Below are 27,396 nucleotides of genomic sequence, written 5' to 3'. Positions count from 1 at the left end.
AATTTTGCAGACCAGCTGCCTAAAAACCAGCAGCTCCCAAGAACCAGCCCTGTGCAGCTCAGTCTGAATAAATGACAATGTTTTCTCAGGTGATTCCAAAATCCCATTTGAAATAATTAGCCCTGCCCATACAACATGATGGGTTTTTTTTTTTTTTTCCCTGAATGACTGTGAAATCACCCATAAATAAAGGGCAGAGTGACATTTCAAGAGGACAACTGGGAGGAGGAAGCCAGTGAAAGTCACCTAATTAATACCCCATGCTTTGTCTGGGGAAGGGACATGTGACTGCTGGCACTGAGGAGGTTATTTGTCCTTATATCAGCTCTCCAATAAAAATGGACTGAGCCCACTAGAGCTCACTAGAGTTTCCGCAAGGCATACCGTGACTAGCACAGGCATTTAGGAGTCAGGCAACTGAAAGGCTTAGCTGAATCTAGACCTTCCATTTCCTTTTGCTGTGCATCATCTTGTGTCATGCAAAGTTGGACCAACTAACAGGCTTATTCCCTAAAAACCATCAGTTTTATCAGCTTTTTCTTGTATGATGTAAGCAGCTGTTCTTTAGTCTGATAACATAGAAAACAGTCTACATAAAACAAACACACAAAAAGAATCCCCAAAAGCAAGCAAGGAAAAAAATCCCAGTCCATTCCCCAGAAGGGACAATATAATCAGGGAATAGAAAGACTCACCCTGGTTTTGGCATCGATCTGCCCTCCACGATCCAACAAGAGCTTCACCATGTTTGTGTTTCCCCTTTTGGAAGCCACATGCAGTGGGGTGATTCCATTCTACACCATGGAAAGAACAAACAATGAGCTGGATGGATCTGAAGGTGTGCAATGGGGGTGACTTTGGGTTTGGATCACAAGAAATGAGACCATCACATCGTAGAGAATAAACGAGAATGTACTAGAGCATCAGAGCTAGGCACACACCGTATAAGCTAGAGTTAGTAATTCCTTCCTAAGCAAGATTCCTTCTCCATTGTTTTGGGGTCCTTGAATAAAGGAAGCAGTGCATCTACCCAAGCAGCAAACATCGCAGCCCCAGGGCCAGACAAATACACAAACATGTATCAGAGCCCCAATGAGCCGAGAGTCACAGAACACCGATGCATTTCAATCACTGCAACGTACACAGAGGACACAAATGCGTCACTCCTACACAAAGGAACCTTCCTGTGAAGTGCCAAGAGCATAAAAGAGTAGTAGGCTGTGTAGGCTGTGTAAGCTGAAAGTCCTTGAAAACACTTTGGGTGAGGCGAGATATTAGCAGCTATTCCAGATTGGAAACAGGAGGGAGTCAGTCTGGAAGGCAAAACCCTGAAGTAATTTAAAGTGTGTCTGGCAAAATTAAACAGCAAACTTGCAACCTGGGAGCTGGGTTGAGACTACCAGAGGTTTTCACTTCAAACTACATAACGTGCAACAGCAAAGAGACTGTACTATGTAACTCGGCAGTTGTTTACTATAAAAGACTAGTCAGGATTAATTAGCTCTTTTACTGTTGCATTTATATAATAGCTATATACTCTACTTCCTGGTTTTGAAACGTATGTGAAAACATCAAATTAAAGTGGTACAGCAAATACGGAATACTGAAAAAAACAATCAATCCTACATCTATTTCCAGAGTACATCTAACAAACAGGAAAGCCAAAGGGAATTGACACATGATGAGAGCATCAGCTTTCTAGAACTGGCCGAAGGATCCTGCTTCCTCCAGCTGGGAATACTGGCTGTTACACAACTCCCAAGGCCTCCCTGCATTGCACAGAAGCAACCTTTCAGAACTACTGCAAAATAGACCTCTTTGACCCCAGCAGAACTTCAGCATTATTTTGCTCCCTACTTCACTCAGCTCTTGACTAAGAGTTACCCAAAGAAACCCTCCCATTTCCGTAGGCCACTACAAGCAAGAGGATGAAGGGGTGAGTCCATACCCTGGCTGTGAAGTCGACCGCAGCTCCGCGGTTCAGCAGCAGCGTGGCCACGTTGACATTGCCATAGTGCGCAGCGATGTGCAAAGGGGTAAAGCCACTCTGCAAAGGGAAACAGCCCTTGTTACGGAAATCTTCTTCTACAAGATGACCAATTTAACTAGAACTTGGTTTTAAAAGTGCTGGCCAACAAATGCGTCATGTCAATTTTATCCAGTCCGTGTCTACCTATATTAGAGCACAGCCTTTCAGGCAGAGAGGCCAGTTTTCAAGTGGGAGATTATCAAAAGTGCTTCCTTCTTTCAATCCCCAACTCAGTCTCCTGCACTGGTGACCAATAAGAGTAGTTTTCATCACAGAAAATATTAATATATTAGCCATTCTTAAAGAAAACAAAGCAAGTTGCTTATTACCATTTGGAAGCAACATGGGTCTTTCAGGCTGCATCTGTTTACTGGGGTAAATGGCCACAAAAGTTGTTGGACTCTTATGGTACTGCTCTTAGAAATAGAAATATGGACAGCATATTTCCTTCTGGGGTTTTTTTGGTTTGTTTTTGATTTTTGAAAACAGTAATTACTCAAAATGTAATTAAAGAGTTTGGTTTACATGACAAACTACTCAGCAGCATAGTAAAAATCATAATTATTTATATTTAGATACAATTTGGATTGCAAAGGATCTGAAGGAACTTCGCAACCTATAAATCAAAAAAGCCACATTTTATGTATTGTGTTTTGAATACTAGAAGGTGAAACCTGCTCCAGCTATTAGATACAGAATCGCTTGACAACAACATAAAAAAAGATTACATTTTCAGAAACTAGGACAGAGAGCAAGCTTTCATTCTCATAAGTAATTCAAGTAGAAAGGGCCTTGCTTTTGAGGTTTCCCTGGAGAGCTTTACACTGATTTGATTGGATCTTGCTGATAGTTACAGAAAGGGAGGAATACTTCTGGCTTCTTGACTATAGCGTGCTCTCAGCTAGGTTTCCTTCCTCTCAGTGTCCAAACCACCATTGTAAGCTACTCCTGGAACAAAGCAACGTGGGCACGTGCTGCCCTCCTTCAGCGGGCACTGTAGCAAGCCCCTTCCTGTTTCCCACAGGGAAGAACATGCCCATGGAGCAGGTGCCCAGAGAAGCTGTCACCCTTCAGTTCATATCACTGCTGCCTCCTGGCAGCCTGCTCGTGTGTGCACACACCAACAGGGAAGCACCTTCCCATGGGCATGTGCATCCATAATTCATTCCCTCCTCCAACAGAGAAACTCCATTATTCAAAAGGAGGTATTGAAACAACAACTGCATTCTTGGGAACCATTCCTTCTCCTAAAAGTGGCAATAGTCTTTTGGGGAGAAATCCTGGTTGTAGCCAATCAGACCCATGATTTTTAATGGAAGTAAAATCCAAAGAAGAAATGTGTTATTTACTGCAGGTAAATTCTGAGTATGCACTGTCCCTGAAGGCTTTGCAAAACTTTATGGAAAAGATTGTAATAAGAACAAGGGTAAAAATAAGCAGATACCCTGAACAAGTTTTTACCTAGGATAATTTGATTATATTTACTACTGTAAAAGAAAATTAACTTTACTGTTATTCTGGCTGAGCCAGACACTCTGATTTAGTTATGTGAAGTGAGTGCATTTTCATAATCAATGAAATTAAGCTAAAAAAGAATTTTTATCCTCTTAGCTCCATTACTCGCTTCAGACTTCTTTGAACTGATGTGAATTCTCAAAAATGTCCTTCAATACTGACACAAATAAAAAGAAATTCTAAGAGAAAGAATGAATAAAAGTAAGTTTTTTGAATCACAAATTTCTATGAATTTAGAAAAAGTAACATCTTCACTTTTACTGCTAAATAAGAAAGAAATATTGGCAAAGAGCAGAGAAAATAATCATAAGTAACAGAAAGAGTAATTAAAAATTGTTGATCTCGGTACCTCAGTCGTCCTATTCACCATCATCTGATGCAGCATGGTTTGGGAAAAAGAGGAACAATATTAAAGACTGGCCGTAAAATGAAGAACTATGTTGCTTATTTTGAAATGAGTTATGCTGTTAATTATGGGAAAAGCCATTCAAGCATGCATTAACTTTAAACACAACCTATGCTCCCATGGGCAATAAACCAGTATCCTATTTAACAGGGAAGCAGTGATCCTGCTTCCGTTCCAGTGGCTTCTGGTTTGCAAATAACGAGGAAAAGCTGGTTACCAAAGAAATGGGAGGCGTAACTAAAAAGTGGAAAAATGAGCAGTTTGTCATTACTGTGTAGCTTAACACTGCCAACTTAAAGGTATTACTGGTGATACTGGTGGAGCAAGTTGTCCTTCCGCAGCGGAGCAGTTCCATTTCCCCATTAGGAGGCAGGGATGCAAGGTGCTGTCCCTGGGCCCTGAGCCCGCCCCGTTACCTTGGACTGCACGTCGGCGTTGTGGTCGTTCTGCAGCAGCAGCGCCGCCGACTTGGTGTCGTCCTTCCTGGCGGCGATGTGCAGCGCCGGCAGCCGCACCTTGCCCTTGGTGTCGTTCTCCAGCAGGATGGCCACCGCCTGGTTGTGTCCCTGCTGCAGTGCCACAGCCAGAGGGGTGAAACCGTCCTGGGGGACAGGAAACAAGGGCTGCTCAGCACAGCCAGCAGCCTTGGGAAGCTGCACTGCGCCCTTCGCACACACAAGCTCGGGAAGCGCGTTCCCAGCTGTTTTCCACCTCTGCACTCCATCTCCAGGGACATGACATTGGAGGCACAACATTTTAACTCTTTCAAACAGCTTCAAAAGGCTTTCAAACATTTCAAATGCTTTGAAAGATCTTTTAGACTTCAAAGCAGCCTTTCTTAAGCCAAGAGCAAGCACAGGATCATTCTACAGCATCTCTCTTAATTACTTCTCATCTTAAAATGGGCCACAAAGCCTATTTTTAGCAATTTTTTGGTAAATTTACTGAGCACTGAAGTGTCATAGAGAGAACACGTTTCTGCACATCACACATCTCTGCAAAAAGAAAATGTATCAAATGTGTTTGCTGCTGTTCCCATTCCAAGTTACACATGAACCATGAGTCAAGAAACCCAGATCATGTTTAGGAACGTGATTTGAAGGAGGAAAACATCAGATTAACTCTTATTTTTTGAAAAAAGTGTATCAGAAAAATCTTTCTGCTTGTCATTCATGGTTTTAGCTTTGTTTCTGTATTAGTTTAAAATTGTCTTGCTCCTTCATATGTGCCTAGGATAGCCAATGCTTTAAAATTATTGATAACATGATAGCAGCTTGCTCTCCTGGCTGAAGTACTGTGGGCTACCAGGTATCTCACTCTGATTTCAAACTGAACCTTGCTTTGGTCACACATCCTCCCCAAGGACAGGTATGCTGTAACCACATGAGAGATGGGACAGCATTGCTATGGGATAGGAATATGGAAAGATGAGAGAAGAATAAAGGCCAAGTTAGGAAGGAATGAGAGCTAACATATGCTGAAAGAAACATCTGAAGAATTGCCAAGGCAATTTTTCCCCTCAGTAATCTAATAACTTTCTCTCCCTTTTGTGTTGAGCTGTGGGTAGGTGCATTGTAACAGCGATACTGCTGTGGGTTCTGCCTGTAATAGAGATTAAATTCTGTACAGTGAATTAAAAAAGGGGGAACAGCTGACAAAACAGCTGAACTGTAAAGATAATTCTGAGATTGGGGCTACGTAAGGTGTTGAAATGGCTTAATGCATTTGCCTTTTGCCTCTGGGAACATGAGAACAAATCCTGGATTAGAGACACTGAAACCGAGCTCATCCATACCCTCCTTTTTTACCTACACATATATAAGTGTGAGAGGAAATGAAATGCATCCAAAGGCAATGCAAGTTTCAAGGCTTCAAAGACAAGTTCATTCATTTGATTTATGCCATTTCATCTTGCACCCTTCTCTAAAAGGACACAACTCTTTCTGCATTCCCTCTCCTATTGCCTCTGGAAAGCATGGCTGACCGAAGCTTGGAGAAAGCTTTTCATTTCCTCGACTCCCATGAGGAGGGCCAATCTTTGATGCTAAACAGCAGATCCTTCTCCCTGTATTTCAGTGGCATCCCCAGTTCAGGCTACCATCCCACCTTATCGAATGTACTGTTTCTTCGTCCTATTCATCAGATGAATTCTGGGCACGTACGAAAGTGATGGCAGCTCAGGTCTTCCTTCAGGAACACTCACAAAATCATGGAAACCATCACCTCAGCAAGATCTGAACCTAAAACTGACCTAGTTAAGCAATAAAGAGGTAAAGAGCCTTTACATTAAAAGCTACTGAGTAAAAACTGATCTTTCTGATGGCAGAAGACAGATTTGGAGTCAGGTTCAAGAGTAGCAATTTTTTTTTTTTTCTCCCTTCTGCCTTTTTTATAAAATCAGACTGTAGTATGAGTTCTGTGGATGTCTGCATAAGCACAAATTATAACTATCTCAGCCTCGCAATTCCTGTAAAATGAATGAATTCCCAGCCAGCAGAAGTTACTGGGAGCTGGCTGCCAGCAGGTAACTGTGGGCTGCAGCAGGGCTGGGCTCCTGGAGAGCACCAGGTCCACCTGGCTCCTTCACAAAGAGTGTGTTTCTGCCACGTTGCCTGGCAATCGCATGGGATTTCATATTTCAGAAAGCTGACATGTAACATGATCACCACATCTATGAAGGGATTATTTTAGGAGCTGTCATCAAATGGCACAGTATCCGCTGTAAGAAGGGACAGTAAGACAGCTGTTAACACCGACAGGTTTAAAGGGTAGGAAAGGAAGCATAAAAGCACCAGGATTTCAAATTCATCCACTCGTGAAGGCAGTCCAGAAGGGGAATGTTTCTGGACAGGCTAGAGAAAACAATAAACATGAACAAAAGCTCTGACCAGAGAGGAACTTTGCTATAGCTACTTCTCATGGCACATTCACATCCATAGAACAAACAGGAAGATGACACACTTTGCAGCACAGAGCCTGTACACTCACCCCCTTGGCTTGGAATAAAGAACATTTGGCAGAAAGAGAGCAGGAGTAGGAAACAGAATGAGCCCAGCCAACGAGTTTTCTCCATTGCCCCTAAACCCTCTCATATGCAGAAAGAAGCTTGTGAGATTCAGTTTCTCTTGAGATGAAGTCTCATCTCTCCACATTAGGTGTTTGTCCTGCTTGCACAGACATTACTACAGGTTTACAATCCTGATCCCCAATTAATACCATCCTTCTGCCTATTTACACCCACACGGTCCAGTAGTAGAAATGAAGTGTCCATGGAGAAAACAGCCCATTGCCTGCCAAGCTCATTGATGCAATCCTTGTCAGCCATTTGGTTTCCAGTTTACACTGGTCACAGCCAGTAACAAATACTCACAAATTACACCAAGTCCCAGGAGAGCTCCTGAAACAGTGTAACTCAGGGGAACAGCAGCAGGAGGTTGGAGTAGGTGACTTCCCAAATGGTTCCGTGAACCCAGCACCCCAGAGAGCCTCATCACTTCTGAACTCAACTAAAATCCCAAGGCCCACATGCTGGGTTAATGGATGGACTCAATCTTAGAGGTCTTTTCCAACCGAGACCACTCTGTGATTCTACAACCAAGCTTGTTAACAACTACCTGTTGATACCAATTGACACTGACAAGCCCTCTGGACACAGCCCACACAGTCCTGACTTCAAGTGATCTGAACACACAGGCAAAGAAAAATATGAGAAAACCCCTTCACCTCGGTAGCTGTGCTTTGGTTGGCTCCATTCTCCAGGAGATATTTCACCACCTCAATGTGGTTCTCTTGAGCTGCCATGTACAAAGGAGTAAAGCCATTCTAGGAAGAACACAGGAGAAAATCGTGTCATGTGGAAAGGGTATGTACCAATAATGAACCACAAATAAATAAACAGCATTTGCATTTTGTAACTGAATGTAAGAAGAACAGCCTTGTATTTTTCACGTAACACAGTCATGTTCAGTGCCACTTGAACCCACACAACATTCCATGCTTTCACACTCATTTTCTTCTGACATATTTTAAGGAAGCAATGGACACACTAATTATTAATACAGCTATTCCTTGCTGATAGTGCTCAGGGATGTAAAGCTGGCAATAAAGTTTTATGAAAGCTGACAGGAAAGCAAGAGTTTCCTCCATTTATTACATTTACTTAACCAAAGACGTCATCCCCTAGAGACCATGAAGTCCATACCTTCTGACAAGCTGAGTAGAGATAGCAAAGGTTTAACAGCCTACATAAAATTTTGTAATACATAAAACATTGCAAACCATCCAACATAAAGGAATCCAGCTTTCCGAAGGAACAACTGCATTTCTGACCATACAGCAGGTTCAGCTATCATTTAATTAAAAACATACATTAAAATGACCTACATTTATTAAAAGAATTTGCTCTGGATAAAGCAGTAAGTAAAAAAATTATTCCAAGTCAATCAACCTACGTTAGAAATGCAAGTTTTCTTGACATTAAAGTAATTTAATGCAAACATTTGTAATTAATTACCAAAAAAATCCTGAGGAAAGAAAGGCATGGAAGCGAGCTGTCTGTCTGATCCATAATTTACTTCTAAGAGTTTTTAAGATTTCTACAAAGACTTTAGAAAATTCTTCAATATTCTGTAGATTACCATGTACCAAAATAAGACATAATCGCCTATACTTCTGGCTTAAAAGGTCACTTTTAACTAGAAAAGAAACCATAAACCAGACTTCAAACATGCAAATTATTTGATTTTTTTATTATCTTGTGTGCTGTCACATGGAATGACAGGGTTGTGCATTCACACAAGCAATCGGAATTAAGACAAATACCATGGTAACTAAAAACCTTGTTTCAGAGAAGCCAATATTATTCTTTCTAGGAAACCTGCTGTGGAAATATTCCAGTAATTTCCCAATGAAATGAAATCTCATTTTTCAGTCACTAGATAATACAGAGATGTCTTTACAACCCCCCTCTGTGTTTACAAATGTAGAGGACTGTTCAAGCAATAAACCTAATTTATGTTGTGGATGTCATATGGTAACTGTCATATATTTTGTAGCAAGTCTTTTAATGCTGCTTTGCATAATGTTCTGGTATTCCCATTGATGATCCTGGGACATAGAGTTAAAAAACAGCACCCAGAGAACAATTAACAGCCGTTTAATGCCAAAACTGGGGGATGTATTTTGAGTGGCTTTGCACAGGAGTCAGTTATTACCCAATATTCTCAGAAATTACTCAAATGATTGACTCTTATATGACTGTTATAATCACAGACAGCATGACCAACATAGTCTGCAAGTCCATCACACCACAAGATTATCATTTGAAACCATGGACAAAAGAGCTGCAAAGGTAATTTAGTAGGGACAGATACAAGTTTGTGCACTACTGCAGAAAAGATAAACTATACACACGGGGAATGACAAGTTAGAGAAGAATTCTGCAGATAAGGCCCTGAAGGTCACAGCAGTCTCACAGAGATTGGTCACTGGTCAAGGAGCTCATTCTGCTGTAATAAAGACAACCCTTGCACTGGCATAAAAACCTATCTCCTTAGGGAAGCTATCTTTGTTCAAGAAAAACCTAAAAAATGGTGGTGTTCTGGCTGGAAAGGGCAAAGTGAAGGAAAACAGTCTTTAAAGGGGAGGGTGAAGGTCTGTTTTGCATGATCATGATGACTAGAACAAAAAAGCACAGAGTTTACAAGGCTGCTGGAGGGAAAATTCAGGTTAGACATCAAGAAAAGCCTCTTAAACAATAAGGTCAGGCTGATGGGCAGCTTCCCTCCTCCCAAATCACTGCTAAAACCAGGCAGCAAACTGGAAGCACACAGAGCCAGCCTCTCCCATTTTCCCCCCCGGGGCAGGAGCTGTGAAGTCAGGGACCGCTGGTCTCCCGGCTGCTCCTCAGACAGCTCTTAACGGGGAGGGGGAGATTAGAGATCCCATCATAACATAAAATGAAGGAACGCTGTTCACTGCATAATTGGGATTACTAAACAGAGGCATGAGCTGGCAGAGGGAATTAGGAACAGATTGGGTTCTTTTCCATTGCAGCTGTAGGGAATAGCACAGAGGAACCTGCAGGTAACCGAGCTGGCTCACTGCACTGGCTCTCCTTCCCACTCCGGAAAGGACCAACGTGGCAAACTATGAGGGATAACTAATAGAAATTTTCCACTCGCCTCATCTGCATTTGAATGGTGAAGTTAATCTCTCAAACGTAACACACGCCGTTTGTAAAATCCTTCTAGCTCGGAATATTACACGGATCACACCCGCTAAATTGGGCAAATATGACAATTTTCAAGCCACAGAAAATCAATTTGCTTAAAAGCTTTGAAGAATCTAATTTTTTTAATCAATTCAAGTCCCTGGTTCTGGAACAGAACTAGGACAATAAATCCGGGATTAGGACACTATAAACAACGCACACATGACTTCATGACCTTTTAATACCAAGAAATACTAAGTATTTTTCTACACAGAGATCCAGAAGAGTGCCCATTCTATCACACCTGTGCTATAATCACACCTGAAAGTACAGCAATTAGGAGAAAGAAATTTCTTGCACATAAAGTCATAGTCTCTTTGTTTTCCCTCAGGCTTTATTTATAGTCTAAAAGCTACTGTATATGTTTTGTTGAAATCTGGCTCATTTTGGGAATTACAATATGCTAAGATCTATATGCAAAACTGCCTTTACCAGCCATGCTGGAAAAAATTCCCGTGAATTTCTCCCCCTGGCAAGGTCAAGCCTGACTTTGTCTGCTAGCAGGGAGAAGTCTGCTTTCAGCAAAGCTCCGGTTTCAGAGTTTCTAATTGCAGTGTCCCCAACTGCAACAGTCCTGGCCCTCAGCCAGGAAACTCCTATTTTAGGATTCCCAATATGCCTGCTCTCCTTGGCAAATCTGTGCGCAGTGGGATAACGTGCTAGCCCTGCTGCAGCTCTTCCTTTTCCCCTGGCCACTGGACCCCAGGTGTTCCATCCTCCTCCCACCCCACATGGTTTCTGTGATCTGTCTGTCTCCTCCACAGCATTTCTCTCTCTCAACCAGTCCTGCAGCTGAATGGAAATGCCCACACAAAAGCAGATCCTTCCCTTCATTTCCTTTTGTCAATCTAAAATCCCCTTTCCAGTTTCTCATCTTTTAGTTGCCAAGAGCTATACGCCAATGCTTCAGCTCTCTGTTCTGCTTCTAGAGATATTTCAAAGCTCAAAATCCCATAGCTCCCCAAACTAAAGAAAACATTTTCCCTTGACTTTTGTTTCACTGTCCCAAAGCATCTCCTGCTGCATCCATGACATACTGGGAAATTATTCTCCATGGCCATACTGCAAGGGAGACTGACCTCTCTCCTTAACATGTGGAATAGAACTCAGCAATTTTATTGGGCCAGTGCTGGGCACTTTTTATTTCAATAAATTTCCCTTCAGTTTAGGATCCCATACTATCCAGAATTAAAGGAAGAATACCGACTGTGACCTGGAAAAGGAGAAATGCACTACATTCTTCTTTCCTGTAAAGCCCAGCTGTGCAATCGTGTTATGTCTGTATGTTTAGGTTTGGTGCATCACCCGAAAAATCGAAATTAATTGTGTAATAATATATAACGTTCATTTCCCAACAATTGTTTCATCTGAGTATTTGTGGTGAGGACAGAATACTCCAATTTCATTAGCCCCACAAATGTGTACTGCAAGATGTTTACTGCTGTAATATAACGTCAGAGTGAGAAATTCTCACTGAACAGAGTATTTCATACTCTGTTCTTTCTGCTACATTCACTGATTTACTGGCTAATTGAAGAAAATGAGTAGCTCTCAAATGATTCTTCAAGCTATTAATACAAATTGGCAAGTCTATATATGACTCAGAATTTGTATAATTAAATTGTGCCCAAGCCCTAATGAAGAACACAGACTGAAGAAGCAGAGCGATTATTAGAGTATTGATGCAGTTCTATAGCTTGGTGGAGTTTTATTTCATGGCAGCCTTTCAAGGAACTAAGGTTCCTCTTCACATGCAGTACTGAACTGCTGGCTGTGGACTTTAGTGTCCACATACCTATAGTATCCATATACCTTATATCCATATATATAAAAATATATATCCTTTTTTACATATTGATAAGGAAAAGACAGAAAATAGAGATATATAATCTCAACACTGTGCCTATTTGAAGAGGCTTCATGAGAATTAGCAACATATCCTTTGACTAACTAGTTAACATAAACCCAGATGAACATAACTATTTTATTTTATAAATGTCTAGGAACTGTTTAAGACTGTACTGGATGACAGAGATGACCGGAAAAGGCAAGAAAACTGGCACCTCATGCAATGGCTTACATCAAAATGCTCAGATCTACATAGTTTTACTTAAAAAACAGATATTGACATTAAGGATGAGACATAACTGAGACAAACTTAGATTATTCATCAAACAGCTCACACACATCAGAAGACCTGTGTGCACCACGGTCATGTGCTAAAATACTAATATAAATATTAATACTAATAAAATACTAATACTAAAATTTTTTATGCAGTAAGATCATGGTCATTTGGGGGCCTTCAAGTTCAAGACCTGTTCCAGGGTTTTTTTCTGTTCTTCAGAATATTGCTCAACTTCAACAAGAACAGTAAGTTTCTGATCTAAATCTTTATTCAGCAACAGACAACTCATCTTCCTGTTTTCCCCACTTTCCACCAGTACCAGTCTAAATCAGTGGCACCTACACATCACCTTAACAGTTCAACCTGCAGACACTGTTTCCCTTATCCCAGTTGCCAGGAATCTCTACAGGAGAGAAAATAACTCCAGCAAAGGTTATTCTCTCTCAAACAGGACAATGTTATGCAGGGAAGGAAAAGGACAGAGGTGGTGGGCACAAACTGAGCTTAAGAAAACACTTTTTTACTGGGAGGGGGACCAAGCACTGGCACAGGTCACCCAGAGAGGCTGTGGAGTCTCCATCCTTGGAAATACTCAAAAACCAGGACATGTTCCTGGGCAGCTGGCTGTGGGTGACCTTGCTTGAGCAGAGGGTGGACAAAATGAGCCCAGCGGTGTCTTCCATCCTCAGCCCTTGTGCGACTCAGTGAAAAATCCTCTAACAATCCAAGCAATAAACTAATTGTAATCAATGAAATATGGGAGTGACAAATAAATGCCATCTGCAAGCTAAATTCAAAGTACACGTCTTGACAGAACCATCAATATCACAATTCTGGGAACTTTGCTCAGTGCATTATGCTCAGAGCATTATTTTCAGCCAATCTATAAATAAACTCTTCATAAGAGGATTGTATCCGAGCACGAGAGATTCTCTGTATAAAAGGGTGAATTAAGGATAGATCAAGGTACCTATGTTGATTTTTAAACGTCTCTTTTCGGTTGCTCTCAGCTTACATCAAAATCCAGGATTTTAACATAGCAGTAATTATAACAATTATTTGTCTTCGCATGTCATTTTCATTAGACTATATTTTTCCATGACACAGATAATCCATACTCTTTTTCACTAAAAAAAATCTCATAAATAATTGAACTATGACATCTACATTTACATTCAATCTAACAGCAACTGTGAAATTTGTGAAGATAAGGGTATAAGATAAAGGGATAAGATAAAGGGAAGTTCATATAATTTAATTTTAAGATGCCTAAGGAATCTCACTTTGCCATATAGTCAACAGGAAGTAGGCTACTCTGAAGAAAGATGGGGAATATTCAAATCAAGAGCTCCTATACCCACACTGTAAGAGAGAGATTCAGTAAAAACACTTTTAGATACATCCACAACAGAATGAAATACTGTGGATTTCTGACCAAAGCACCACATGTTTTCTGGGCACAATCTTTCTTCCATACTTCCAAATGAGCAGTACGTTATATAGTCACTTGCCTGGGCTATCATTTCCTTTTATAATAGAAAGTGCTAGAGAGGATGACACAGAGATTAGATGTAAGTATTTGTGCACATAGAAATGCTGGATGTGAAGTGGCACACCCTAAGGGGAAAGCAAGCTGCTGTACTCTAACCTGTCGTAAAATCCCCCAGCGAGTGTCAGCCAATCATTGAGGTGACAATTCTCGCATCCATCACACATGGCAGATGCTGAGGCCGACAGAGTCCCACAGAAGATGAGTAAAGTACCCAGAAACAAGATAAGAATTACTGGATTTAGGGAGGCTGGTCCCTAAACTGGTCCAGACAGTTATACCAAAAAAAAAAAAAAAAAAAAAAAAAAAAGAAAATAGTATTTACAGATGAGACAACAGATTATAAACTAACCTGTAATAAATGTTTTTTTAAAATGTAGTGACACAGAAGCCTACACTGAAAATAGCACCACCCCTTCAGCTGTCCCACTAATTCCCTAATAATATAAACAGTGTTTGCCACTCTACACTTACACCATGGCAATAATGACAAAGCCTATGGATAAATGATGCTATCTGGGCTGTGACAAACTTGGCAAGTTCATTCATGAGATATCACCCAGGACTCCAGGAGCAGCACTACGTATATGACACCTGCTGCCTCCCTACTGCAAGCCCCTCTTGGGAAGTGTGAGTTGAAGTCACTTCCGAGCTGAGATGCTGAATTTAAAGAGCACAAACATTCTATTTCAGCAGCTTCAAATACCACAATTTTTTCCTCAAGGACAGCAAAGTAATAACAGCCTGAAACACAGCCAGGCAGAATCAAGATGTTCCATGCCCTGGAAATGGCATTTTTATACCAAGGGAGCCTATAATAGAAATGGAGCTGATGGAGAATAATGGGAAGAGAACAGATTAGTCATGCACAAGAAGACACCACCTTGATACTGGGCATAGGTGAGGGTCCAAAGGCTTAGTCTGGGAAGAGTTTCAGGTTTGAATCTGGGCACTCATCCAAAACTGCATTTGGGGTTTGTCTTCCAAAACATGGTAAGAGAAAAGCAGTCCTGAAAGTATCCATTTATTGTGTGTGGCTGAGGGCTGGAAGGAAGACAATATTGTGTTAAAGCAAAAAAAAAAAAGATGTTTCTACTTATTTGGTTGTGGCTCAGTCATCCCTACATTCATAAATATACATGGCTAGCATTTGCACTGCCTGGTTCTCACAGTCACCACTGTGTCATCCCAGCAGGAGAGAAACATGGTGTGTTGGTCTGGTAAGCCCTTATCCTTCCCACTGGCATGCTGAGTTCCTGCAGCCCCCTAAAGCTTATACATTTTAAGAATCATTATTACTGACTGAAAAAAACATTTCTTGTTTCAATCAGAATCTTTCCATCTGGACCACTCGTTCTTTTATAGCACTTTTACAGTAAAATGGACTCAGACACATACTGTAAATATTTTCAGTTGGTTTTCAGTCTTTGTTGTTTGAAATATTTGGGTTTTTTCATTCTTCTTAATGTACAACTTTTGTTTATGTCCCTCAAAACCCATATAATCCTCTAAAAGGCACTTCTTCCATTTTTTCCCCTCCAGTGAACAAATAATGGGCCTGACCCTTTATTACATTAGCAATGACAAACTGTAGCTAAATTACTCCTCTTGATACACAGCAGCTAAAAATCTGATGCTCTAAATATATTGATATAAAAGCAGAAAAACCCACTTGGTGGAATTAAAACCTTTTGTCATAATGGAGTAGCAAATACTCTGCAAAATGTACTCCATTCCGAAGGTTAGATTATCCTTACAACCCATGGCGGGAGCAATCCCTGGTAAAGCAAATCCTAGGGCATCCTGAGAGAGAAAAGCTGATCACTTCTCTAAGAATCACCTAAATCCTCCCTTTGCTTTTGTGGTAACACGGAATGTGGACGTTCAAGGAGCTCTTACCGTTCCTTTTGGAAATGTGCCACTCTAGGGATTGCTCCCATCTGATGAGAAGTCTGGATAAGAATGCTCGAGCAGTCACAATAGCATCTCCTGTGTGTTGACCTAGGAAGTGGTGACCATAACAGGGGCAAATTTAAGCAAAAATATTTCTTGGCTAATGTGTGCCCAATGTGCTTAGAGCAGGATGTCGAGGAAAGGAAACCGGAGGGCTTTTAAATAACAAAATCAGCTTGGGGGAGGACTGATTTATCTAATCCTTGTTCTCCGTATCTGGGTCACTTTAAATAATCTGATGATTAAAAGGCAGCTCCTCCTTTCGTGAGGGCCCCTAAACAAAGCAAGGGTCAAAACACAACCTGTGCTAATGGGGAACGCATCACGTTGTAAACTTAGTGGCAGGAATTTTAAAATTGAAGGGAATCACTTCTTTCTTAGGTGACTCCAGGGCATGACAGTTTCCTTACAGTTCCCAAACAGGAGCAGATTATATTTACTCATTTTGCCTTCTACTTTTCAGCTTTATACCTCAAACACTTGGCATTTATCAAAGTGCCTCACCCTAGGAGGTGCAACTGTCCACAGGAGGCTTTTCTTGACCTTGTCGGGAATGGAGCAATGTCAGGATGCAAGGAAGGCATGGTCAGGACAGTTCAGCATCACTGCTGCAGGGACAGTCTACAGGTACACTCAGTTATTAGGGTTACTGCAGTCAGGCTATCAGCGCATTTGGAAGGCTGATTTCCAGTTATCGGACATCTCTGATGCCTCTACCTGAGTCAGATGGTCCAGGATGACTTAAAGAGAAAGTGACAGGGACAAAGAGTAATTTATCAGAAGAAAGGGTTGGACTCACTAAATCTGGTGATATTTCTTCCACCTGGAAAAAAACTCAAGAACTCACGTACGAATTCCTGATATCTCAAAAACGTAGATCTCACTGGGAGGAAGAGCACAAAAAGTAAGTACTTTTCTAATGCACAAGCAACAACTAAGAAGAAGTTTGGGGTAAAGAGATGATCCAGCTATGCAAGAAGTGTAACACCAGGCTCAGTGAAAGTGTGTCACGGGGGCATGGGTGTGGGTGGATGTGACAGAAGTGAGTGGCCAACTCCACTTCCATGGGTCTGCCTGATGGAACAATCCAATGCTCCCTGAAGACTTGGCCTGAATTTCCCACTGAAATTCAAAAGTACCTAGAGGATCACCCACCCCAGTGAATACATAGTACAGAAGATGGCATCGATCCATGGCATGGACCTTGTTCTGTTCTGCAAGGAAACACAAAGGTCAAAGGAACAGCCTGCAATGCCCCAGTGGATCCATTACCCACCGTGCCTTCTTGTTCATACCATCCATTCATTATCAACAAGTGCAGCCCAGTCAGATCGACACGGGACCAAAACCACGGTCAAATCAAGGAGAGAAATTGCAGAAATCAGGTTTTCACCTGATGATACCTGTCTAGATTTGCTCATTGAACTATGAGTGGAGTCAATCAAGTGAAGGGCTTATAGATACTCATTATATAAATATATTTACTATTTAACATTTGTAGTAAAAGATGCTTCTAACTGAACCAAAACACTCCACACTTGTCCAGTTCTTGGTGGAAATATGCCAAGAGATAGCAGCAACCTGTAAAACTTGGGCCATTCTGGGTGTGCCCTCGTCCCACCCTTTGCCTGAAACACACTCCAGGAAGACGTGAGCTCTCAAACGGCACGCATGCAACTGGAAGTGGAGTCATTCAATTAGTAATCACTGTGCCATTAGGCTTTGCATCAAAATAGAAATTACTTTTCTAAAAATAGCACTGATGACATGTTAGCTCTAAAGGAACAGAGTTTTTAAAAGAGGAAGATGAACAGAATAACAGCTCTGAAGGCTAACATGAAACTGAAGGGCAAAGTAATCTAATATAAACCCAAAATCTATAAAATGAGAGCACAGAATGCTTAACGGCCTCAGATAGCACAGATGGGGTTTGTAATCCCAGTGGGTACAGTGGGTTTAATAGCATTTTCTGAGATAATTCTGTTATTTTGCTGTTGCAAGGAACTAGGAAATGAGCGTGGTGTTTCAGATGTCATTGCTTATAAGTTTTGATAAAGGACAGTGTTTTTATGCAATTTAATGGAGAAAATGAAAGGAAAAACGATAAACTGAACAAGCTGGAGTTGCAACTACTCCTTTATCTACCAGTGCACAATCAGAGAAGAAATTTTGTCACTAAGGGAAATTGTCATCACTGAAAATGAGAATAGCCTTGACAGGTACCGAATTCTTTAAAGAGGAAGTGATGGACCAACCGGAGTAACTCTCCTGGCATTAAATCACTACCAGCAAATGCCACTTCACAGGGGCCTAAAAAATATAAAGTGTGAAATAACAGAGATACCAAGGAGAAGATGTAATATGCCCTCAATAGCAACAACTGCTCCTAAAAAATTTAAAGGTGACAATATGGCACCTATTTTTAAAAGTGGAATTGAGGGAAAATGTAAGAACGAGAAGTTGAGCATTTCAGTTATAATTTCTCACTTTTGTATTCCATTTTACCTTTAATTTGTATTTTTGTTCATTTCTCACTTTCTCGATTAAGCTCTTTCCTGATATGATTTTTTTCTCCTTTTTTTCCATCAGTGACATGTTTCTAGATAAATAAACCTTATTATTTGAGAACTCAAGCAGATTCTGTTCAGTCATTCTTCTTCCCTTTTTCTAACTTCCTATTTTTCTTTTTTGACCAGCTGTAGTTATGTATGCTTGAACCTTTCTTCATCTGTTATCATAAATCATGTGTCTATTCTTTATTAATTTTGGAGTTTCTGGGGCTTTTTCTCTCTAACATTCATTTCCTGTGATATGTGATTCTTGATATGTCAATGCAACCTTAAGCAGAAAGGCAGCATTCATCGGCTTCATTCCACTCACAGAGCACAAAAAAGTTACTTTATAATTAAGGGACACCTTCCACTGGAATGTTTCCTCTGGCAGTGGCAGCAAGAGCCTTTGAACATCTCCTGCCTGAAGCAGCTATTATCCATCTCATCCACCTCTTCTGGAAAAGCACAGCAGGCCAGAAAGACACAACTCAAAGGCCCCAAAGCTGGATGACACCACACTAAGGACTCAAGCTCCCAGTCAAGTCAACAGGACTTATTTAATTAAGACAACAAGGCACAAATGCAGGACATCTGTATCCCAGCAGTTCCAACCCGTCCTGCCTGGAGGCAACCAGTGAGCAGTAACGGGGAAAATGTCCTCCATCAGATTAACTCAATTAAGTCAAGTAGCAAATGCCTGTTAACAGCTCTGTGTACACTACACAAAGCATCCAGTGAGAACAATAAATGTGTTTAAAACTAGAATACTACATAAACATTTTCCAATTCTAATTGCTGGTTTGGTTTTTTTAAATTTAGAAAACCTCATTTATTTTTTCAGCCTAAGGAAAAACCTTCACAAAGACTTTTTGAGGAATAATGCTTCATGAAAGTATTGTTTTTTACAATTATTTCTCTTACCATGCTCAAAACATTAAAGACTTTTTTATCTTCTACATGAAAAGGCTGATAAAGGTCTGAAGAAAACATCCAGTTTGTCCATTATGAAAGGAGTTTGCTATATTTTTGAACGAAGGAATTACGTTTCTTATCTTTAATGGGAATAGAGCATGGGGAGCAACTGACCATCAGCTGTCCTTAGAGAGCTCTTCAGTCATTTTGGGGCAAAAAGCATAATAGAGAACACATTGTTAAAATCTTGGAGTCAGGCAGCTTAAAGTTTTTTTCAATTGCTTTCTCTTGTCTTAAAATGTGCTAAAGGTACAGATGAACATTCGTTTTGTAAAGCTGTTTGTTCATCTCCTGCTCTCTACTTACTTTACCCTGGTCCATGGTGAATTTGTAACGTCAAACAACAGGAAACCCTCCAGGTCCCAGTTTCCCAGGTCTGGGTAAGCAAGGTGTGGAGCTAGTGCTAGGAAAATTTAAATTTTTTTGAGGATGTCACCAGCCAGGTACCTCAGAAAGATGTGGTTTCTTTATCATCTATATCATCTGTTCAGCCCCTTATAGCTAAAGACAGTTGCTATAATTAAGGCAGCATTTACAAAAATTAACCAAATTATTTATTTGAGAAATGGCTCTTAGCCCTAATCAAAGGAAATCATAGGTAGGAGACATCACCCCATCCTCTGGTGTGTTTTGGAAGACCAGACGAGTTTCATGTCAGTGGAAATAAGAGTACCATTTTTACACTTGGTTTCCCTGCCAGGACAAGGTGATTTTCCCCAGTTCAAATGTACATTGCAAACTTTTGATGGAAATTCTTTTTGATCACATAAAGAAAGTGTTTGGAAGCCTGGAGTAAGTTATCTGCAAACTTTTACCAAAAAATAACCATAAAAAGCAATTTTACAAATTAAGCCCTTGAGAAATTATCTTCATTACTGCTCACCAAATCCCACTCACATATAATATTTATACACTTGGAAATATTTTAGGAATTCCTAGTGCACTTCAATAAATTGTTTCAGAATTTTTTCAGTCACCAACAATACGAGTTCCGGTATCACACAATGAGCACATAATGACGTCAATTCAGTTTTTACTTTTATTCTACTTACCAAAGAATGCCTCCATTTGCTTGATTTTTCAGGCTTGGATGTTTAGAAGCAGTGCCTAATATCGCAGATCTATCTTATAAAAGCTCACCAAATAACTTTCAGAACTGAGAAGGGACAAGAGCACCATACCTGAGATTGTGCATTAATATTGGCTCCTTCCTTCACCAGAACTTTGACAACTTCAGCTTGTCCTGCTAGGGATGCAATGTGCAGGGCTGTGTTCCCTTTCTGTTAGAGGGAAGTGGAAAATGCAAGTTACCATTAACCTTTTTCAGGAATCATTTCCATCAGCAGTTTTTTATAGCATTCATGCGCATGTGCCTGCCTGTGGAAAGGCTAAAGGAAAAACAACTTATCCCATGGGTGTTCTTTCCTTTGTGCCCATGGGTAAAAAGACTCCAGATATGGTAAAGTCAGTTACAGATTTTCACAAATTTGAAAAAATCTACTACTTGGAGCTATACTAATTCTCCTTAAAATACAGAGAACCTGTCACTGGAAATAAGGAAAATCTGGCATTGCTAAAAACCACTAATGCTTCCCCTCTATTACAGTACAAATTCTATTTTCCTCTTCACTTACTTCCAGTGAGCTTCAGCAGAGACTCCCCAGCCGTAACAGAAATAACAGTTTAAATATCAGTGCAGTAATTATATTCTTCTCTTATTTTGTACTTTTTGGGGTTTTTTCTGTATTTCTCACATGTATTGAATAAACTTACAGACGTGCATGAATTACCTTAGTGGCAGAATCCACAGCTGAGCCTCTTTCCAATAATTCCTGTACCAGTCCCACGTGGCCCTCTTTGGCTGCCAGGTGCAGAGCATTAAGTCCATTCTGTAAGCACAAGGGCCAGATCCATTACAAATATCAGATGCACATTCCTACCTCACTCAGGGATAAGGAGAAGATTAGGAGCTGGACTACTATTACATCTCTTAGCTGACTGTCTGCATAAGTCAGATACTTTGGACATGGCCGTTTAAGCCAAGGCTCTGTGGGACAAACTTCCCCGATAACATTTTTCTCACAGTAACAAATACATTAAAACAAACTGTATTTTGTGAGTATCCAGAAAAGATTCCTTATTTTCTAATAGCTTCCCATTTCCATAGACTACTACCTTGGGCATCTCCATGGAGCCCAGTATTTCAAAACTTGAGTGATTTTTCTGCCTCACTTTACCATAACCTTATCCAGCCCTAGTGAGGTTTTATTAATACTGAGAAATCACAGGACTTAGACAAATTTACACAGGATATGTCTACTCAGTCAGGGTTCTTCCATGCTGACACAGCTGTCCTGAACCCTGGTCTCTCCTCTGGGAAAACTGGTATCAAATAGAAACCCAAAAGCACAAAGAGGCCAAAATAGCTGTTGACCACTTTTGACTTCCAAACCGATCCTTGATCTGGTACCTCTGCTGGTGTCTGATGAGCAAGTCTTCACTAAGCTTTGACATTTTGCCATCTCAGTCAAAAAGGAAAAGAAAATTAATGAAATAAAAGCTAGGATTGTTCAAAAAATAACCTAAGAAAGCCAGCATGTAAATCCTATCCACATTAAACAGGAACAGGATACTTTATCTCATATAAATTCCTGCCATGGAAACTTGATCTCCTTCTTCCTAGCATCCCCATTCCACCCAAGGGAAAAAAATAAAATTGCAGTCTATTGTAGCTGAATTGCCAACCTGTTTTTCACAATCCTAAGGTATTTTTCATGCTACATCAGGCAGGTGACAGCAACAAATACTGCTATTCCCTCCAGCATTCTCCTGGTTTCCATATTGCAGACATCAGGAGCAATACTCAGGTATTTGAGTAACCAGCAGCAAATTCAGCACTGTGTAATTTTTACCACCTTCCTTGTCTCTGAGCAGTTCAGAGTCATTTCAAATATGAAATAAACAAGCAACTTTCTGGCTTTTATTTGTCCATTTAGAGAGGCAGTTCAAGCCTGTAATTCCCAGTGGGATTTTAAAACACTTAGCACTTCACAGGAGGCATTTGACGGGAGTGGGTCCAATGGCTTCAGACACAGCAATCCAAATGCATTTCTGCACTAACTCCATTTAATTCCACATCCATGTAAGCAGCACAGGCAGATTTTGTGGTCAAATTCAGAAGTGGAACTAGGAGAAAAGCAAAGGAACTAAAGAAAGGCCACAGTCCCAGGCTGTCAAAAGCAGAGGAACACCCTTCTGCAGCCTGGTAGTTAGGAAATGTTAATGACAAATGCGGCATCAACCCCATTATGTGGGAAAAGCTGCAGCAACCAGAACATCCTTATTCCAGAGGAAACACTCTTACTATGGAGTTGCAGAGCCCAGGGGTAGCAGTAGCGCTATGCCCTGGTAAAGGATAAATCCTTAGCCAAAAATACGTGGTGAGGTTGACCGTAAGCACCAGAACGAGGAATACTGCGCATGTCAGGGAATATTTTGCAGCCTGGGCATGTTTCAGAAAGCTCTGATCTTTCTTGGTTTTTCATCTCAGCTGACTATCAACTAACCATAATTACTACCTACAGTGGCTGAGAGCTTTGAAATACTATTTTGTGGGCAAACACAGTGTTCTCCTCACTTTTTAAGAACAAAGACCCGTTCCCCTATCTGATCTCACAGATTCTGTCATCAACACTTTCCACGGGAATATGAAGGGCAGCTTGTCCTCCTCACAGTGTACACAGCTGATGTATTGCTGCGACATGTTATTAACCTTCTTCACTCCTTGGGAACAAACTGAAGTCCACAAACAGCAGAGATATTGCAAAATTCGTGACCCATAAACACTTCTGAATGCAAAAGAGTGAGGATAAGCTTCTGTTTTAGTTTACCATGTACCAAAATATGGAGAGAGCAAGGTTTGTCCCAGTGCTTAAGCTTCTGAAACACTTGTATTCCTACCTCTGAGACACGTATCTGTTGATGCCACATATTAAGCACCTGAAAGTTGATATTGCTGCATAGATTGAGTTTCTTTGCAACACAGGACTTCTCTTTAATTCATTAAAACATGAAGAAAATTAATAGTGAAGGTCCAGTAAAAAGCTTATAGGAAGAAACTCTAGCTTAAAAATAGTGCTATAGACATGCAAATTCCATAATTCCTTAAATAAAGCAAGCTGGAGTAAGCAGTAGCAAGCCCTGCACTTTAAATGCTGAGGGCCAGCACAACTGAAGCCTTAAAGCAACTTTTGTTCTCTTTCTCCCTAATCAGAACCAACGCTGCAATTATTTCCCAGCCCACGTGGCTGGTCCCTGCTGCTTCTGATGATGGAATCTCAGATTTAAGCACTGCAACTCCTCTGTTCCTGTCAAATGGATTTTTGTAGTTCAGAATAACAAAGGTTTCTGACACGTCCCTTTTTCTCTCCCATACCCACCAAACAGTTGGGGAGGGTGAAATTAGTCGTCTGCTAAGGAAAACTGTGCAGCATAAGGACAAAGCCTGCATAGGCCATAACTGCCATTCTTTTGGAGACGCCTTGGTAATTTTAACTCTCATAAAATAACATAATACTGAGCCTTCTGAGCTGGTTCTTGTTTCCAAGTGTTTCCTTGTAGTGCCTGATTCCCTCAATTCTCTCTCTCCTCTACCACTGAGGCAGAGACGTCAATGCTGTGTATCCCATGGAGTGCTACAAACATGTTCACATACCACCAACTGCTCACAGGACTTCCTGCAGTGCCACCCCAGGTATTTTCACCACACTGGAAAAGTCCAGAGATTTCTTGGACGTCCTAAAAATGACCAGCCTTTTTAAAGCCAGTCCAAAGTCAGTCACTTATTCCCCATAAGACAGGCACCATCACTGCTCTTTGTCTGGAAATCACCCAAAAAAGTCCCTGCTACCTCTGCCTTTGTACTCATTTGCCTCATAGAGCGATCCTCATGGACTGGAGGCTCTTTCATCAATGCCTGGTTCAGCATCAATCCTCCTGTGCCATTTACTCCTTCCAGGACACCACCCAGATTCAACAGCTTCTCCTATTCCCACCCAACCCTATTGTGCCAAAGCAAACTGACACCATGGAAAAGCAGTGTCTTGGCAGAGCACCAGATCAACCTGTAGCTCAAAGGACATTTTACATCAGCCAAGTCAGCGCTCTGTGGGCTTTTACACCCTCCCTTCTAAGCTCAGCTCTAAGTGACAGGTACAGACAATAACCTGCCAGTCCTAGAAAGCTCGACTCACCTTCTGCTGGTGAGACTTAGTGAGGATGATAAAGAACATAAAAACGTAGAGATGGGGGAAAAAAAGTGTTTGAAAGAAGTGGGGAAAAAATTCTATGAAAACAGTCCAACAGTAAAGCATAACTTCAAAACACAATGAAAATTAAAAAGCTTTTGTGACTAACTCTGTATGGTGGTGCTAACTCCTTTTGCCAGCAGAGGCAGAAACTAAAAAGCAGTATCATAGTCTTTGTTAAACTCAAATAATTTTCTCTCTTTAATAGATGGCTCTGCAAAGTCTCTTCTCCGAATAAATCTCTCGGGGAAGTAAAAAGCACATGTGGCAACCTCTTTTCAAGAAAGATTTGGGAAAGGGCACATTAGAGAGCTGGGCTTGGCTTTCTGAAGTCCCAAGGTTTGTGGAAGTTTTTCCTAAAAATACCACGAAGAAATTAAGTGGACAGTGGGAAAAAAAGAAAAATATTATCAGGTTATGAAAACTCTCACTTTATGTTGCTTAATAGTCTAGGAAGTCAAGAAATTGAATTAACCCCCTGAGTGACATCAAATGTAGTACTGCTGCCCTCATTATGCTACAGTGCTCCTTCAGACTATAGCTGGCACTGCTGGGAGAGACAGTGCCTTTCTGTTTGGAGGGAAAGAGGGAGTAATTAACAGCTGTGCTCTGTCTCGATGTCACTGAAGGAATAGAAACCAGTCAAATTAAAAGGAAGCCAACAAAACGACAGCAAAAGCCAAACTGACAGAAGCTCAAAAAGCCCTGCAGCTGGAGGCCCCCAAAACTACCTAATATTTGAATCCTGTTCTATTCAAGGCATTAGACTTCATGGAGGAACGCAAAAGACTTTTCCAAAGCAAACGACAGCACCCATTGCATTTTTTCCTTCCAAGACATCACCTTGAAAACGGACAGGTCTCCAAGGGCAAGATGGAGCAATGTTACTCTATGTTGCCTTTGGATCCCCAATTCAGTTTCAGCAGGCAGCTGATGAGCTCTCAGAATGGTCAGACTTTGGGGTCTAACTCCTGCTGGAACCTTGGGCTGCACCAAATGCACAGTGTAAGATTTAAGTTCGTTTTGCTAATCAACATTTTGAACATGATGCAGAAACAAGCTGTCTTCTCTTGCTACATTAACTACAAACAATAACCACATCCTAAAAAACTACATCTGTAACATAGGAAAAACAGCTTTAAAGGACTCAGAGATTTCCCATGACTATCGGTTATCTGTCCTATAAAATACCAGGAACTGGATTTGTTTTTTAAGGGACTCTTCTTAAAACAGGGGAATTTTGTCCCCTGCCATTTCTACTCTCTCCAGAAATAAACAGAATTGATTTATGATTTTCAGAATAGATGAGAGTACTTGAATTCAGATTAAAGTAAGTAATTCCATAATAAGTGAATTTGTTATGAAGGGAGCATTCAGTGAAGCATATTTAAGTAATATCTAATTATTAACTATATAACTGTATTATTAACCACTCTCTGTGTTGAGTATATCCAGAAACATTAAGCTCCATCATATCTTGGCAAGAGTTACATTGGGAAAATACTTTGATTATCTATAAAGACATACCACTCTGAAAACCCAGGATCTGGAAAAAAAAGAAAACAAAAAAAACCCATTGAAACTCAAGAAAGAATCTCCGGGTGTTCTCTCCATTCAGGAAAGCTTGTATTTAACATTGTGTATGGTTTTCTCAGATGGGATCTAGTCTAAAAATAGCATTATTCTGAAAAAAAAAATACCCTGCACATACAAGGCTTCATTTTTAAAAGAGCATTGAGATATCTCACTCTTAAAAATAAAATACACCCCTGCATTTTGCACAGACTGTGTTTGCTTCTCCCCTTAGACAGCTGGAACACAATGACACGGACACCCCTGTCAAACTCTGAGGAGGAGAAGAAGGAGTAGCAATAACTTGAAGGCTGCAGTAGTAGCTGTGATGGCTTACTCAGTATTCCCTGACCTCTAGCAGAGGGAGTCTGCTCCCACTCCCACTAGAATTTACAATACACCGGTGATGCTTAATCAGCGGAAGCACTGAGGGTCTTAGTTATCAAAAATCTCCGTAAGCAATTTTACACGGCACCAGAACTGGAATCTGAAGTGCTTGGCTGTGCTCAGTGGATGGTGAAAGCTCTGATCTCACCTACACAGTGCAAGAGGAGCTGTGTCACCAGCTGCAGGTGGGAAGCACTTTCCACAGCAGATAAATCTGCAGCAACCTTTGTCATATTCCTCTCATAACCAACATGAGAATACAAATGCTGGGAAAAAACTTTGTAATGCTCCTAAGTAATGATCATATTAACTGTGCTCTGTCCTGGGGGTGAATCTCTTTGTTACTACTGGTACTTAAAATAAAGATGGAAAACTTGCTGGATCTATTTGAATGTAAGAACTTGAGTCTAGCTTTACTCTCTCCTACCTGGGCAACTTGAAGTTTGCCAGGTCATGTCACATATAACTCAGGAAGTTTTTCCTTGACACTAAGTCTTGTAAGGGAAACCTTCTCCCAGACAGTAAGACAAGAACCTTTCTATACGTTTTCAATAAGCAGAACATGAAAAGCCCCAGCTCTTATCCTCCTCATCATTAAATTCCTTGGCACAGCCAACAGATCCACTCTCACTCCTGTGCCCTAGCTTCCATTTTTACACACACCTACTTTATTCATCTGCAGCTTTCCTTCAGCAGGGACAGTGAGGGCTCCAAATACTTTAGATGATTTCACTTCTTATTCTTCCATTTACTCTT

General features: G+C 40.8%; 1 protein-coding gene across 2 annotated transcripts in view; it reads right to left on the bottom strand.

The window, feature by feature from the left end:
* The window catches only part of ANK2 (ankyrin 2), a gene marked incomplete at its 5' end in the record, with an annotated part of 129,831 nt that overhangs the window by 88,941 nt on the left and 13,494 nt on the right, over positions 1–27,396 (bottom strand). For both annotated transcript variants that reach the window (XM_082282025.1, XM_082282026.1), the window contains 6 exons: positions 696–794; positions 1,949–2,047; positions 4,367–4,552; positions 7,674–7,772; positions 20,557–20,655; positions 21,166–21,264. In XM_082282025.1, coding sequence (XP_082138151.1) covers positions 696–794; positions 1,949–2,047; positions 4,367–4,552; positions 7,674–7,772; positions 20,557–20,655; positions 21,166–21,264 — 681 coding nt within the window. The remainder of the gene's footprint in view (positions 1–695; positions 795–1,948; positions 2,048–4,366; positions 4,553–7,673; positions 7,773–20,556; positions 20,656–21,165; positions 21,265–27,396) is intronic.

This window comes from Coloeus monedula, assembly GCF_965178545.1.
Source record: "Coloeus monedula genome assembly, chromosome: 5".
In the NCBI taxonomy this organism is placed as follows: Eukaryota; Metazoa; Chordata; class Aves; order Passeriformes; family Corvidae; genus Coloeus; species Coloeus monedula.
This window is presented reverse-complemented; position numbering and strand designations above follow the sequence as displayed.